Raw genomic sequence first — 15,423 nt, 5'->3', positions numbered from 1 at the left:
GCTAGATAATGTGAAGGCAGTCGCGTTATAACATATGAAGATTGACCTTAAAAATTACATGTCTTAGATCTTCGTCTCTAATGCTGTGCTGCCCGGTGGGTTTTAAGACAATAGAAAACATAAAACAAATATGCCAGGGCCTATAACGAACATAGCCTGACTCAGAGGCGTTTGCTTAGTTTCATGCATAGTCCATGAGCTCGTGCTGCGTTGCTGCATTTGTGCCTGTGGGGGCACGTCTTGTCTCTGGTGTAGTCCATGGTACAAGGTTAGGTCAAACAGCATAACACGAAACAACAGAAGATTAAATATATAGGTCAAGTTAAAACATTGCTTATCTGTCTTACAGTGCTAACCCGGCTAGGGCGAGTAGTCATTCCAACAATTGGGTATATTAACTATGCATTAGATTCTGCTGCTTATTTTAATATATATTGATGTCGCTTGTTAAGTATGTTCACTTGTGCTGCTTGTGAGGGCAGGTGATGTAAATATTTAGCTATGACACAATAGGAAACAACGCCTAAGACAACATATGCTCTATGCTAGGATCTTTTAGTGTGGGGCAAGCAGGCTAAGGTAGGGAGGCAGATAGTAGCCCTTCTAAAGCCTCTGTATTGCAAGGGTGGAGACCACTATTAGATATTATAAGTTGATGGCCACATAGGAGAAAACACTAGATATAACGTTGCTAATATAACTTTGTGGACATGTTAAGTGAGGCCCCTCTATTCACATTATGGTGACAGGTATAGCTATCAAGGTTGAGACAATTATAAATTAAACAGCATTAGCAGTAAAGATAGAGGTAAATAGGGCATTATCGGGTTTTGGGTGCCGTAATTCTTGCCTGGGTATTTAAAGTCCCAGTGGGCCACTCAGCCGATGCCCCTTTGTGGTAGGCCGCCATAGCTTGGTTGCCAAGGTCCAGCAAGCTGCTTGCGCATTACCCTGCGGCTCTGAGTGCCCGGTGCCTTGTCCTCTTCTTCTCTCTGCCGGGGAGTAGTGATCCGCTGGTGCAATTGTGGCTTTGTCTGCCTGTCGCGTGCTGCGGTGCGGTGAGCCTTCCGTGGCTGACCTGTTCGACCTGGCCGGTTGCTGGAGATATGCAGGGTTTGTGATGGTTTGTATATTCCCCGCCGTGGAAGGTATGAGGCAGAGGAGGGTACGGAGGCGGCTGTTCGGCGGGGGCGAGGTGGGTCCTCCCTCCAGCCCCAGGCCGGGGTTAAGGCCGACGTCTTTAAACCACTGACCCGGGCTCCTCCATGGGCCGGGTCTGTCCCATAGCAGGGGTAACGGGGGGATCTGGTGGTCTGTCGCCTTCTGTGGCGGTCCTCCTTCCGTCCGTGTGGACGACGTTTTCGGGTCAAGCCCTTGGCGGCCCTCGGCCCAGGTGGGCTAGCGTTAGGAAGTGCAGGCTTATTCGAGTGCGTTAGGCCCGAGGGAGTTCTCTGCACCCTTCGTCTCCCGCCACCCTGTTCACAGACTTGGGGTCGGAGCGGTTCGGGTAACAGGTGTGTCTCCAGAGCGGTCCACAGACTTTGGAAGTGCATATTTAGCCGCCTCAACATGCGGTCTGCAGAGCAGAGAGCTGGTGCACGCTGCTTGTGTGTCGGCTCAGCAGGCCATGCGACAGTCGCCATTTTGGTTTGTCTTTCCTTGCTTGTTAAAACCTTGTGCTGGGTCTGTATGTCGGTGCTGTGCCCCTCGATGTGTGCAGTCGAGTAGGGACCGGGATAACCCCCTCCGGTCCAGTTGGGGGGGGGGTAGGAGATTGCTTGCTCTAGCTGGATACCAGGAAGCAGGAAGGTCAGCTGCCTCCCCAGTTTCGGTGTGGTAGGCCGCAGCAGTGTCTTTTCGGTCTCCCGTGCTTAATCCGCTCAGTAGAGTCTGAGGGTTAGACGCTTAGTCCCCTCTGGGCTCTTAGCTGCCCGTCGGTGGGGTGTAATCACGGTTTAGCCGGAGTTAAGGTTGTTTTTTTCCGCTTGTTTAGCAGGAGCTCCAGACACACATGTCTGCTCCTCTTGCCAGTCAGGCTCCGCCCCCCTTATTTTTCCATTTTTTTTAATGTATATGGTGTATATTCTTGCTATATTCCATTTTCCAGGGTAAGCACACTGTGTATACACATTTTATTTATTTATTTTTTTATATATTTTTAGCGCTCTGCGGTGTGTTCACATGTATCACGTTTTTGTTTTTAATTGTATTGTGGGTGAGAAGGCATTCCCACAAAGTGTTGCTATAAGATCTCTGAATGTGTCCTGAGGTATCTGGCACCACCACATTACCAGAAGATCTTTTGGCCTGCAAGTTGCAAGGTGGATCGGATTTGTTGTTCTAGCAAATACCACAGATGCACAATCTGATTTGAGATCTGTGGAATTTGAAGGCCAAGGCAACATCTTGAACTTTTTTCATGTTCCTCAAACCATTACTGAATATTTCTGTGGCTGATTAGTGTGTAGTATATATATGTGTAAATGTGTGTGTGTGTGTGTGTGTATGTATGTATGTATGTATGTGTGTGTGTATATATGTATATATATATATATATATATATATATATACATATACACACACAGTTGCAAGAAAAAGTATGTGAACCCTTTGGAATGATATGGATTTCTGCACAAATTGGTCATAAAATGTGATCTGATCATCATCTAAGTCACAACAATAGACACTCACAGTCTGCTTAAACTAATAACACACAAATAATGAAATGTTGCCATGTTTTTATTGAACACACCATGTAAACATTCACAGTGCAGGTGGAAAAAGTATGTGAACCCTTGGATTTAATAACTGGTTGAACCTCCTTTGGCAGCAATAACTTCAACCAAATGTTTTCTGTAGTTGCAGATCAGACGTGCACAACGGTCAGGAGTAATTCTTGACCATTCCTCTTTACAGAACTGTTTCAGTTCAGCAATATTCTTGGGATGTCTGGTGTGAATCGCTTTCTTGAGGTCATGCCACAGCATCTCAGTCTGGTTGAGGTCAGGACTCTTGACTGGGCCACTTCTTGGCAAACTTAATGATCTCCGCCCCCTTGGTTGAATTCATCAAACCTAATGATTTCAGCCAATATAATGCTTTCCCATAGGAAAGCATTGGTTGGCTATTGCACATGCACAGCAAAACCTCACGCTGCGTCAGTCTATGCATCTCAATGGTGACCGTTCAGCGTCTAAATGCAAAGCATGCAGACGCTGAATGTAGGTGCTGTACATTGTGCAAGCACCTCTAGTTGCCATCTGTATGACATTCTGTAGAAGTCTCTCTAGGCAGTAATGTAAACACTGCCTTTTCTCTGAAATGCTGTAGTTGTTCTGGTGACTAGTGTCCCTTTAAAGACATTTAGGGAAGTACTGAGTACCTACTGCAGACTTGCATTTGTCAAATTTCCATAATAATCTTGATACATTTTATAAGACACCCTCATTCGAGTTCTGATATAAAACAGTTGCTCCAGGTCTCTCTTGAAATGATGCCTTCTTATCTTAGTTTATTTTATACAAAAGTACACACAACTAAAGATTATCCTGTTCTCTCCTTCTAGATGCAACTACAAATGATCAACAAGACCTTTTCTGTCAGAAGCTGCAGCAATGTTGTGTACTGTTTGATTTCATGGACTCTATATCTGACCTAAAAAGCAAGGAAATCAAAAGAGCCACATTAAATGAATTGGTGGAATACGTGTCTACAAATCGAGGTGTAATTGTTGACCCTGCTTACCCGGATATCATAAAAATGGTAAGTTTTTACTTGCTTGCATCCTTAAAGGTTCCCCACCCGCTTTTTACGAGTCATGGTGAATCCTTTTGTCACTTGTCTATTCTATGCATGTTTCTGTGCACAGAACCTCATTCATTGGCTGAGAGTTCCTGACACCATCAGTCAGTGAATGAGCCAGTGGTATCAACATCTGTCTTCCTCAGCCCTTCAGAAGCTGGATGCTGTAGGACCAGATAAAAGGTTTACCTCATTATCGGGGAACAGCACCATAGATTTTCCAAAAGCTGTGTAAAATTATGATCCCTACCTTCAATACCATACACATCTATGCAGAGTATTAAATTGGGGAAAAAGGAATTCAACGTGATAGAAGTGTAGTGGGCACTGGATAGGAGGGAAGTAGCTATTTACTTACACATTTAATTGCTTTAGCAAATTGTAATTTATCTTTACGATTACCAGTTTTGCTGAAACTTAAAGTGAACCTGTCATGACATTGCTGCATCTCAATGTACATTTTTGCAGGTTTCTTTCAGTTAAATAGTCTTCACCGTTTCATAAAGTATACTTACTAAATCAGGGCGTGACAAATCCCAGATGGCAGGTTGCCATGACGACCAGGAAATTTGTCCTGGCACCTGGGATTTGTGAGCCTGTTCAGCCCCCCAGGTGACTGGCAGACTGAGAGCAGAGGCGGGCAGTCGGATCACAGTGGGCTGAGGCAGGCTGCTGACTGAGGGAGGCGGCCGGCTGGCTCATTGAGACGTAAGGGAGGGAGACCGGCTCATGGAGAGCTGTGAGAGGGAGTGGGGCGGCCGGCTCATTTATTGATGAGGGAGGGGGGTGGCCAGCAAATTAATAGCTGAGGGACTTTTCTTGCTGGCTCCTAGATTCCAAGCAAATTTGTCAAGCCCTGTACTAAATGGCATTAGCATTGGCTACATCAGTGTTTCCCAAACCAGTCCTTAAGACCCACCAACATTCCAGGTTTTGTCAGTATCCCCATTAGAATAAAATAGGGAAATGCATAAATCCTGGGCTGTTGGTGGGCCATGATAATTGGTTTAGGAACCACTGGACTGCGCAATTTGTTTCTCAACCTGTCACTGTCCTAGGATTTTATAATCTTCAATTTGTTTATTTTTTTTTCATGATATTAATAAGAACTAAATCAATGGACTTTATGGAGACACCAATGTGTCTCTCTTATTGAAGGCAATTCAGGTTTAATTGATACTCCCAAGACCATTTACAAACTCTTTCAATTAATCCTGAATGGCCTTCAATACGCAAGACACATTTGTGTCTCCATAAAGTCCATTGATCTAGTTCTTATTAAATTATCATGGGGAAAAAAAAATCAAATCGAAGATTATAAAATCCTAGGATTAGAATAAAATAGGGAAATGCATAAATCCTGGGCTGTTGGTGGGCCATGATGACTGGTTTAGGAACCACTGGGCTGCACAATTTGTTTCTCAACCTGTCAATGTGTAAATCCCAGGATTTTATATAAATTGAATGTGTCTGTAAATGATCTTGGGTGTAGTCTGTCTAGAGGAAAGACTTACATTTATGCTTCTCATCTCTGTTCAACATTAGCAAGCTTTAACCCTTGCTTAACCCCTTAAGGACCAAACTTCTGGAATAAAAGGGAATCATGACATGTCACACATGTCATGTGTCCTTAAGGGGTTAAAGGGACACTCTAGGCACTTCATCGCCTTTAATGTAAAACAGTTGTATTTTAAGTTCAGTATGCTTTTCTAACAGAAGCATTGGATTCAATGGTTCTCATAGATAAACATTGGAATGGTTAATTGTGGTGATAACCGTACATGCTTCGAAAGTTTGCACTGCTTTTATGAGCAGCAGTTTATTGACAAAAGTAATCAGTTTATGACTTAAGCGAAGGTGGAATGAGCTGCCGTGCGGAATCTCATTGTGCTGAATTACAGGTGAAACATTTAAGGGGCATTGAATTAAAAAAAAAAAAAAAAAAATATATATATATATATATATATATATATATATATATATATATATAAAAAAATATCTAAAGGTATTGTTTTATAACCTATTGAGATTTTGGTTTTAATCGGAATTTTCCTTAAGCTCTTTATTATTCATACTCATTCCAGCACTGCAAGATTAAAATGAAAATCTGTTAAACCTAACTTCATTCGAGCACTGGAAGAGTCTCAAGTGAGGAAGGAAACTCTTAGTTGTCTGGTTGACAGCCAGGAGATGTAGCTAACTAGCTAATGGGATTTATAACAGATTTCTCTTGAATAAAATAATCCTGCAGGGACTTGCAGTTAACTCCTAAAGCACTCAATCAAATGTAAGTGCTTTAGGGAACTAGAAAGTCCCCTTAATCTAAATTTGTAAAGGGACACAGGGGACTTAAAAGAATCTGTTACTTCCTCTCTTTTACTGCCACATAGCTACCATTTTTTTCTTCTGGAATATACTACTTACCAGAATATAAGATCCACCCATATATTTTAGCTTAAAGGGACACTATAGTCACCAGAACAACTACAGCTTATTGAATTTGTTCTGGTGAGTAGAATCATTACCTTCAGGCTTTTTGTTGTAAACACGGTCTTTTTACATTTATAGCCTAGTGATACCTTCACTGGCCACTCCTCAGATGGCTTAGAGATCCTTCCTGGGTCATGGCTGCCTAAAATGCATCCAAACATTCAGTGTCTCCTCCCTCTGCATGCAGACACTGAACTTTCCTCATAGAGATGCACTGATTGAGGAGATGGTGATTGGCCAGGACTGTTTGAATTGTGCTGTCTCTGCCCTGATCTGCCTCTTTGTCAGTCTCCGCCAATCCTATGAGGAAGCATTGTGATTGGATCAGGTCACCACTTCTGATGTCAGCAGACAGCTTGTTTTTCTGAGGCAAAACTGCATGCAGAGCTTCAGACTTAAATAAAAGTAAGATTAGGGAGGCATGAGGAACCCAGGTGGGCTAGATGGTGGTTTTAACACTATAGGGTCAGGAATACATGTTTGTTTTCCTGACCCCATAGTGTTCCTTTAAAATTCTTAAGAAAAAAATAAAGCAACTAGTTGTTTTAAACTCAAGTGTAACAACTAAAATAAAAATTGAATAAAGATTTTCTTTGCTCCTCATTATCTAATATGAATTCCTACTGTTTTCCCCAAAAATAATTCACAAACGGAAGATACTGCACTTATACTTAAAAATTCAGGTGCTTATCAGGGCCAGGGCTGGCATAACACAGTTTAGTAGATATAATAAATTGGGTCCAGGCACTTAGGATTGCTGCAGGAAGTCAGGTTTCTTGGAACAAAAAATACAACATTTTGGCTGACACAGAGGCCTTTATCAAGCTTGATAAAGGTCTCTACCTAGGCTGAAATATTGCACTTTTTGTTCCAGCAAACCTGCAGCAATCTTGAGTGCCTGGACTTAATTTTTTTTTTTTTTTTTTTTTAGACATTCTTTATTTATGAGAGATTTTTCAAGTAAGGGAGGGGTACAGAAAAAAAGGAAAGGGAGGGGAGGGGCGGGGGAAACAAACATCAAATTGCAAAGAATGACATACATCGGCTCAGTATATCGAGCCCAGCATTGATACATAGTTGAGTATAATGTTTCACCAATGACATTGTCACAATCAATGTACAGCGTGTCCGCCTAGGCGGGTTGTGGTTGGCGATGTGGGGCACCTTCCTCTGGTGTAAAATGTATTACAGGCGCGTCTATAGCTGTCAGGTGAGTCAAAGGTTGGGTATAGAAGGGGGTGGCTGGGTCTGGGAGCTAATCTTCGTCATAGGGATAGGGGTCGGGGTAGCAGGTAAGGATATCAGGCGTCTCCTGGGGGGCCAGGAATACGGGGTCAGGCCCGTCCCCGTGCGGTGTAGGACGTCCAGGGGTACCATTGGAGGGCGCACTTGTCCGAGCGCTCCCGCAGGGACGCAGTTAGCATTTCCATCCCACGGATCTCCTCAACCTTGTCGACCCATTGCTTGTAAGTGTGTGCCGCCTGGCTTTTCCAGAGCAGCGGGATAAGGCTTTTCGCAGCAGAGAGCAGGTGTATTGTGAGAGATTTTTTGTACTGTTGAATGGGCATGGATGTGTGGTGAAGGAGCATTGTCAATGGCAATAATGGGAGGTCTGTGTCTGTGATTTCCTTAATTTTGTCGTGTATCATGCGCCAGTATGGGGCTATGCGTGGGCAAGACCACCAAATATGAAGGGTGGTGCCCAGGGCGGAGTGGCATCTCCAGCAGTCGCCAGAGGTTGTACCGTGCATGTGTCTGAGCACTTCCGGGGTTCTATACCATCGCGTGAGTAATTTGTAGCTCATATCCTGGTATTTGGAGCTAATGGAGCATTTGTGGGTTAGGAGAAAGATTTTGCCCCACTCCTGGGCAGTCAAGCGCGTGTCCGTCTCCCTCTCCCACTTGTCCGTGAACCCTAGTGTGCACTCATTGTCCGGTGTCAGTAGGCGTACGTAGAGGTGGGATACAGCGTGATCCAGGTGTTTTCTGTCGGTGCACAGTTGTTCGAAGTCAGTCAGTTGACTGTGAATGTGGTCTTTGCCCTGAAGATTTGTGTAGTATGTCTTCACCTGGTGATAGTGGAACGCGTCCATCAGGGTCGGTCGCTGGGTCGATATGACATCGGGTAACGGTTTAAGGGCTCTGTCTGCGATCCACTGATGCAGGTAGAGCCAGTCCGTCTGGAGAAAATTTCGCATTGCCGCGGGGGTGAGACCGTCCGCGAGAGACGGGTTATGTGTGATCGGGGTAAGCGGATTAGGTGATGTGGTGAGCCTGCGCGTGAAGCGTAGTGAACACCATACCCTAAGGGTGGCGTCTGTGAGGGGATTTTGGAGTCGGAGCTCTGAATATGTAAGGGAGCCAAGCCAGAGTCTAGCAGGGATCGTACCGCGGGATTGCTGTACCTCCATGGACACCCATCTCCTGGCACCTTTGTAGATGTGTGGCCTGGTAGTATCGTTGCACGGAAGGTAATCCGGCCCCCCCTGCTGACTTTGGGCGTTCCAGGGTGGCCCTGCGAATGTGGGAAGCGGAGCGGTTCCATACAAAGTTACGGATGTCTCTGGCCAGTGTTCGGAAAAACGATTGCGGGATCGCGACAGGTAATGTCGTGAAAAGGTATAATAGTCTGAGGAGGACATTCATTTTCAGGGCTTGTATGCGGCCGAACCAGGTGAGATACGTTGGGGACCAACGTAGGAGGTCCTTTTGGATATTCGCGAGTAGGGGGGGAAAGTTCATCGGGTAGAGTTGTGCTAGATCTCTCGGCAGCCAAGTGCCCAGGTACCGCAGTCTATCTGGTCGCCAAGAGAAGGCGAACTCTGAGCTCAACCGATCAACCAGCTCGGTGTTATCGAGTAGAGGCAAGGCCTCTGATTTGGTCATATTCAATTTCAGATTGGAGACTCGATGAAAATCGCGGAACGCTTTGAGGAGGTTAGGGATGGAGATTAAGGGTTGTTCCAGGAAGAACAGCATGTCATCAGCATAGGCGGCAAGTTTGTGTTCCTCTGCTTCCAGAGTCACCCCCGTAATACCCCCGTCCCGTCTGACCGCCTCCAGGAAAGGTTCTAGAGAGAGGGCAAACAGGAGGGGGGACAGGGGACAACCTTGTCGCGTGCCATTGCTGATGGGGAAAGGTTTCGTTAATGTACCATTGACGCGAATGCGCGCTGTCGGGGTCGTATACAAAGCCGCCACCCAATTGCGCAGCTGCGGGCCAAATCTGAAGTGGTGGAGGGTGGACGCGAGGTATGACCAATCTACCCGGTCGAACGCCTTTTCGTCATCCGTCGATAACAGGACAACCTCGCGTTTCTTGGATTTAGCGGTATGTATGATGTTAAGAGCCCGGATCGTGTCGTCACGGGCCTCCCTGCCCGGGATAAACCCGACCTGGTCTGGGTGAATCAGGTCCGGGAGGAGCGGGGAGATCCGCAGTGCTAGCGCTTTAGCAAAGAGCTTAAGATCCGAGTTCAGGAGCGAGATCGGGCGGTAACTCGAGCAATTAGACGGGTCTTTACCTTCCTTGGGGATTATTGGGATGGTGGCGGCTAGTGTATCCGTCGGGAACTGCCCTCCATCGCGAATCGAGTTCAGACCTGAGAGAAGTTTAGTCAAGATTGTGTCACTAAATGTGCGAAGGTATGAGACCGGTAGTCCATCCGGGCCCGGTGCCTTGTGAGGTTTCATGCACTTTAGAGCACCTTTAAGTTCGTCAAGTGTCAGGGGTAGTTCCTGGTCCTCCGATTGTTCCTGGGTGAGTGTTTTGGCTATGTGCTGGGAGAGGTAATCGGTGATTTGTCGTTGGTGTGTCTGAGACGTTTGTCCGTGTGCGGTCTGTGTCTGGTTGTATAAGTCTGCGTAGTAGGTCTGAAAGGCTTCAAGAATGTCTCCTGGGAGTCGCGTGCTACGTTGGCTGGGTGTGTTTATTTTATGAATATGCTGTGTCCGTCTTTTTGTCTGGAGCATCCGTGCTAAAAGTCGACCACTCTTGTTAGTGTTCATAAAAGTATCTGGCTGATTTCGACAGTGTGTGCAGCATTCCCTGAGAAAGGTGATCTCTAAGTTCCCTCCTAGCTTCAGTCAGTTGTAGGTAGGTGTCGTCGTCCAATGTCTGTTTGTGCGTGTTCTCCAAGTCAGTAACCCTGGTGGTGAGGTTGGTGAAGTGTCTGAGTCTGTCTCTCTTACGCTGAGTGCAAATGGCGATGTAGTGGCCCCTCACAACACATTTGTGTGCCTCCCAGACCGTCAGGGGTGGTGTGTCCGGGTTGTCGTTGGTGTCGAAGTATTGTGTGAGCGTCTGATGTGTGGATGCGCGGGTGATCGGGTCAGTCAACAAGGATACGTTCAGTTTCCATTGCCTATCCTTTGGTTTGTAAAGTGGGGAGCTTGTGCAGACTGTAACCGGGGCGTGGTCCGAGTGGGTCATGATTCCAATGTGCGCGTCGTGTAGGAGGGAGAGGTATTCCTGGGGCATGAAAATGTAATCAATACGGCTATATTGCCGGTGGACGTGTGAGAAGTGTGTGTAGTCTCTGTCATCAGGGTGTGCGGTTCTCCAGCAGTCAACTAGTCCTAAGTTAGTAAGAGCCCTAGTAGCCGTCCGCAAGCAGTGCGGCGGGTGCGTGCATGTTCCGCGCGACGTGTCCAGGAGTGGGTCAAGTGGCATGTTCAGGTCACCTGCTACCAGAAGAAGTCCCTCCCTGAACTTGTTCAGTCTGTTTAGGGTGCAGGAAAGATGTGTTGGCCGCGGTTAGGAGAGTATAAGCATGCGAATGTGTACGTGTGGTCAGCTATCTTACCCTTGATAAAAATGTACCTGCCTCCCGGATCTCTTTGGGTCTCTACGTGGCAGAAGGGTGTGTTGTGTGCGAACAGTATTGCTACGCCTGCTCTCTTAGAATCAGGGTGGTTGGCATAGTAAGCCAGGGGGAAACGTTTGTTTTCCAGTTTGGGAGCATTTGGGCCCCGGAAGTGCGTCTCCTGCAGGAACGCCACGGACACCCTCTCCGCCCAAAGACGGCGGAGCAGGTGCGAACGTTTCTCCGGCTGGTTGAGGCCCCCAGTATTATTGGACCAGTATTTAAGCAGGGCCGGGCCGAATCCCGCTCCGGCCCCCGCACGGCGGACGCCTGAAGGGTGGGGGTTCGTCATTCAGTAAGGGGGGGGGGGGGGGGAGAGTCAATGCAACGTGTGAACCTAGACCGGTTGACAGCGTTCGGGAGACTGGGTCTGGAAAGTCTCGTAGAACTACGGTCTTATTTACAAGGAAGGTCAGTTGCGTGAGGTGCGGGGAAGGCCACCCACGAAGTCTGTGTCACGTGAGGGGATGTAATCGGCACCCATGTCCCTCGGCTCCCGATCCGCCGCGAGAGATGGCTGTCTAGGTCCCTGCATGTCCGGGGGAGGGGGAGGAGGAGGGGAGTGTCGAGTCCGTCGGTAGCGTAGGGGCATCTGTCAGCACCGTGGGTTTGTGTCCCTCTCGAGTAGGCGGGCGGAGGGGGAAGGCGGGGTGGGGGTGGGGGGGGAAGGGGGCGGGCCCCCAGGGCAGGCCTGTGGGGAGTGGTAGTCAGAGCCGTTTGTCTTTCAAAAATACGGTTAATACAGCACATTGTAATACAACACATTTCAGAACAACACATGTCAACAGAACGTTATATTCTCAGCATCAGCGTTGCAGCCCAAGTCATCAGCAAAACTATATCAGAATTCGGGATACCACAAACATTTTTCTACACAAATATAACAAGCACAGGGCATGGATCTCCTGGGTGTGCGTATGGTACTAGTATTACAAAGAATAACTGTATAGGTGTTGGCCTGCAATACCTATAACAGGCGGTGTGCCATGCATCCCACAAGGGCCTTGCTGCGCGCGCCTGAGGCATAGCGGAAACCTGGGAATGGGGCGCGGCATGTGTGTACAGGGCGCCCAGGTGGGGTGTGGCAGTAAGGGGGTCGCCATGAGCGGCACCGAGCAATATAGCATGTAACAGGGTAATAAGCGAGAGCAGTGCAGTACCAGCCACAGTAGCGTATGAACCCACGCCGGAGGTGACACGTTTGGTATAATTTAGGCGTTTCGGCTATGTATAAAGAGCAAAAGAATGGTGGTAGTGTACCCATTACGCAAGGGAGATCAGCACCCGTTATCCCGGCCCATGTGCGAGCTATCCTACTATACAGGGTGTGGCCGTGCGGTAGCGCAGCAGGGGGTGATGGCGTAGTAGGCATATGCAAAAACAACGTATGCCATGGAGAACGCCATGGCATCTATGCCAACATTGAAATGTACGTTTTTAACAAAACACATTCGAAATAAAGCATCACAAACAGTTAGGTATACAAGAACAACAAACCAATTACTGAAGCCTCTCGGGGGAACACGTGACAGGGGGCAATGGAAGTGGTCGACAATATAAGTATAGTATAACATGACCTACATCGGGCAGTGTGGTGCAACACCTACATTAACCGCTTAATCCACGCTAGGTGGGCGGCTGGTACTAGGGCATTAAGTGCCGCGGGCGGTTCACCACGGTATCTCTACGACGTGAAGCAATGGGGTGGGTCAACATGTGGAATACAGTGCAATGCATTATAAGATATATGAACCAGTGAGGCGGCACGTTAATTATTGTTAGCTACGGGGTATGCGCCAGGGGTGTTGACTTGAAGCAATTTAAGCATGTTGTGGAAAACAAAGTAGAAAACAAAGGATATAGGCAAGAAGCATTATACGGGGGGAGTCGTACCCCAATGCCCTGCCCCCTGAGTGTGCCAACCAGCTAGGCCCGGGTATGACTATGTGCCAGCACTACGTGAGGTTGAGCAGCCCAAGCCCGCCTTCCAAACAGTCCATCGCATCACAGCCCACCCGGTACGGTCCGTGACCCCCAAAACCCCCCCACCCAAGGTACAACTCTAAGTCTTAAGCCCTGCAATGAGCCTGTGATAATGTCCCACTAACCTGCAGCCCAACTTCAGTGTCCACCCCGTACAGGATGAGGTCGGCAAGCTTCTAAGTCAGAGGGATGGGTGAGGTACCTTTATAGAGGCTAGGTAGCGTGGGGTGAGGTCCATGGTTCCAGGCAAAGATGGTCAGCAGTGGTGTCACCAGGCTTTATTCTTCTGGGCCGACAGGGCCTCCTCGTCGTTGCGGAAGGGGGGCAACACGTTCGCCCGACAGGTTCTCGGCCGCTGGGTGGGGTCCAGTCGGACGTGCAGGCGGATACTCAAGAATCCAGTTAGGAACGTGGACATGTGGCAATCCAGCGGACTGGAGGAATCTGGTGACATCGTTGGGCCAGCGCAGCGTGTGCCAACGGTTCTCGATCTTGGCTTGTAGGCTGAATGGGAAGCCCCATTTATAGGGAATCCGCTTCTCCGTTAGCATGTTTGTGAGCGGTTTCAGCGCTCTGCGGGCATCTAGCGTGAGAGGCGACAGGTCTTGGAATAGCATGACCTGGGAGTCCATATATGTGAGCGTGCGTCGGGCCCTGGCCGCTCTCATTATGGCGTCCTTGAGTTGGAACGATGTGAGGCAGCAAATCAGGTCCCTGGGCTGGCCATCTCTTCTAGGGCCTCGGAGCGCTCTATGTGCGCGTTCCATGGATATGTCAGGGGGTGCGTCGTCTCCTAGCAGGTACAAGAAGAGGCCTGCCAGCAGTTCCCGTGGGGACTCATTGTCGGCTTCAGGGAGGCCCCGTACTCGTATGTTGTTGCGGCGGCCTCTGTTGTCCAGGTCCTCGACCTGTCTACGCATCTCAAGGAGTATATTCCCCTGCCTCGCTGTAGCTATGTCTGTGGCCTGCTGGTGTTGCGTAGTTTGGAGGCGAGTCTCTTCCAGGTCGTCCACCCTCTGCTCCAGGGCCGTCAGGTCCCTGCGCACCGCGGCTACCTCTTCCCGGATGACGGTACGCAGCTCCGCAACCAGGGCCGTCTTGTCACCTCGTGTGAGCATGTTGGCCGATATAGCCGCTATGTCCAGCGACATTTGTGACAGCGCAGCTGCGCCAGGTGTGTCACTCGCGGAGCCCGCTAAGCTGCTGGTGCTCGGGGAGGTGGGCGCCATCTTGTCCGCGCCTCGTGGGTCTCTGAGGTGCTGAGGTGTGGACAGAAATTCGTCCATCGGACCGGGTCTAAGGTTGGTGTGGGGTGTGGGAGGAGGTCTCGGGGTCGTCGTCCGTTTAGTTTTCCCCATGTGGACCGCAAAATTCGCTCAGGGTCTGGGTTTAGGCGGATCGGGGCCCGGGAGCTAGTGCAGCGTGCGACTTACTCCATGTGCAGTCAAGCCACGCCCCCTGGACTTAATTTATTTTCCCCCAAAATAAGACCGGGTTTTATATTACTTTCCTCTTATTTTCAGTATCAAGCATGTGCTAGACGGTTAGACTATAGACCAGTTCACTAGGTCATGGAATCCCTCGAATCTATAGTAAAAATAAAAAGAGAGTTACCTATGCTCTGGCCTAAATCCCCATGTACATTTAAACAAAATGGAGGCTCTTTAGTTGTATTCCAATAGCCCTTTGAATATATAAGCTCACCTGCCACGTCAAGGCAAGCCTCAAAAGGTGAGTCCTACTCTAGCCATTAGATATATCAGCCAAGAATCTCCAGTGAGATAGGAAGGGGTATTTTATAAACCCTTTCACATTAAACCCTTTATAGGGCTTCTACACATACAATAAACTTTGCTGGTATCAGACAAAGTGTAAACATCTCTAATGAGACATGAAGGGGTGTTTTTGAAACCCCTACGAATCTATGTTCGAAGAAAATTCCCCAAACCTAGATTAGCGAACTTGCGACTAGGCCTTAATTTCGGGGTAGGGCTTATATTACGAGCATCCCCCGAAAGTAAGCTAAGGGTAGTGGCAACAGAGATTGTGTTGGGTGCATAGTAAGATCTATATGAGTGACATGGATGAGCAAGGTGAGGTAGATTTCAGCTACCTTTGACACATGACTTAGGCAGCCTGGAACTCTGTTCCAGACTATCTAATATCAATTCTGTGCAAAAAATATCGTTCGCCAGTGCTGCTTGCAAGGGGAAATGTTCAACTCCCTTCCTCCCTATATCAATAATGTTTTTTTTTGTTTTTTTTTTGTGTGTTAAATATTCCC

General features: G+C 47.9%; 1 protein-coding gene across 1 annotated transcript in view; it reads left to right on the top strand.

Annotated features, from left to right (window-relative positions):
- Positions 1–15,423, top strand: part of PPP2R5A (protein phosphatase 2 regulatory subunit B'alpha) — a 127,116-nt gene that overhangs the window by 56,983 nt on the left and 54,710 nt on the right. The window contains exon 2 of the mRNA XM_063443850.1: positions 3,566–3,762. Coding sequence (XP_063299920.1) covers positions 3,566–3,762 — 197 coding nt within the window. The remainder of the gene's footprint in view (positions 1–3,565; positions 3,763–15,423) is intronic.

The sequence above is a fragment of the Pelobates fuscus genome, chromosome 2 (genome assembly GCF_036172605.1).
Source record: "Pelobates fuscus isolate aPelFus1 chromosome 2, aPelFus1.pri, whole genome shotgun sequence".
Classification (NCBI taxonomy): Eukaryota; Metazoa; Chordata; class Amphibia; order Anura; family Pelobatidae; genus Pelobates; species Pelobates fuscus.
The sequence above is the reverse complement of the archived record's forward strand: the minus strand, read 5'-3'. Positions and strand labels throughout refer to the sequence as shown.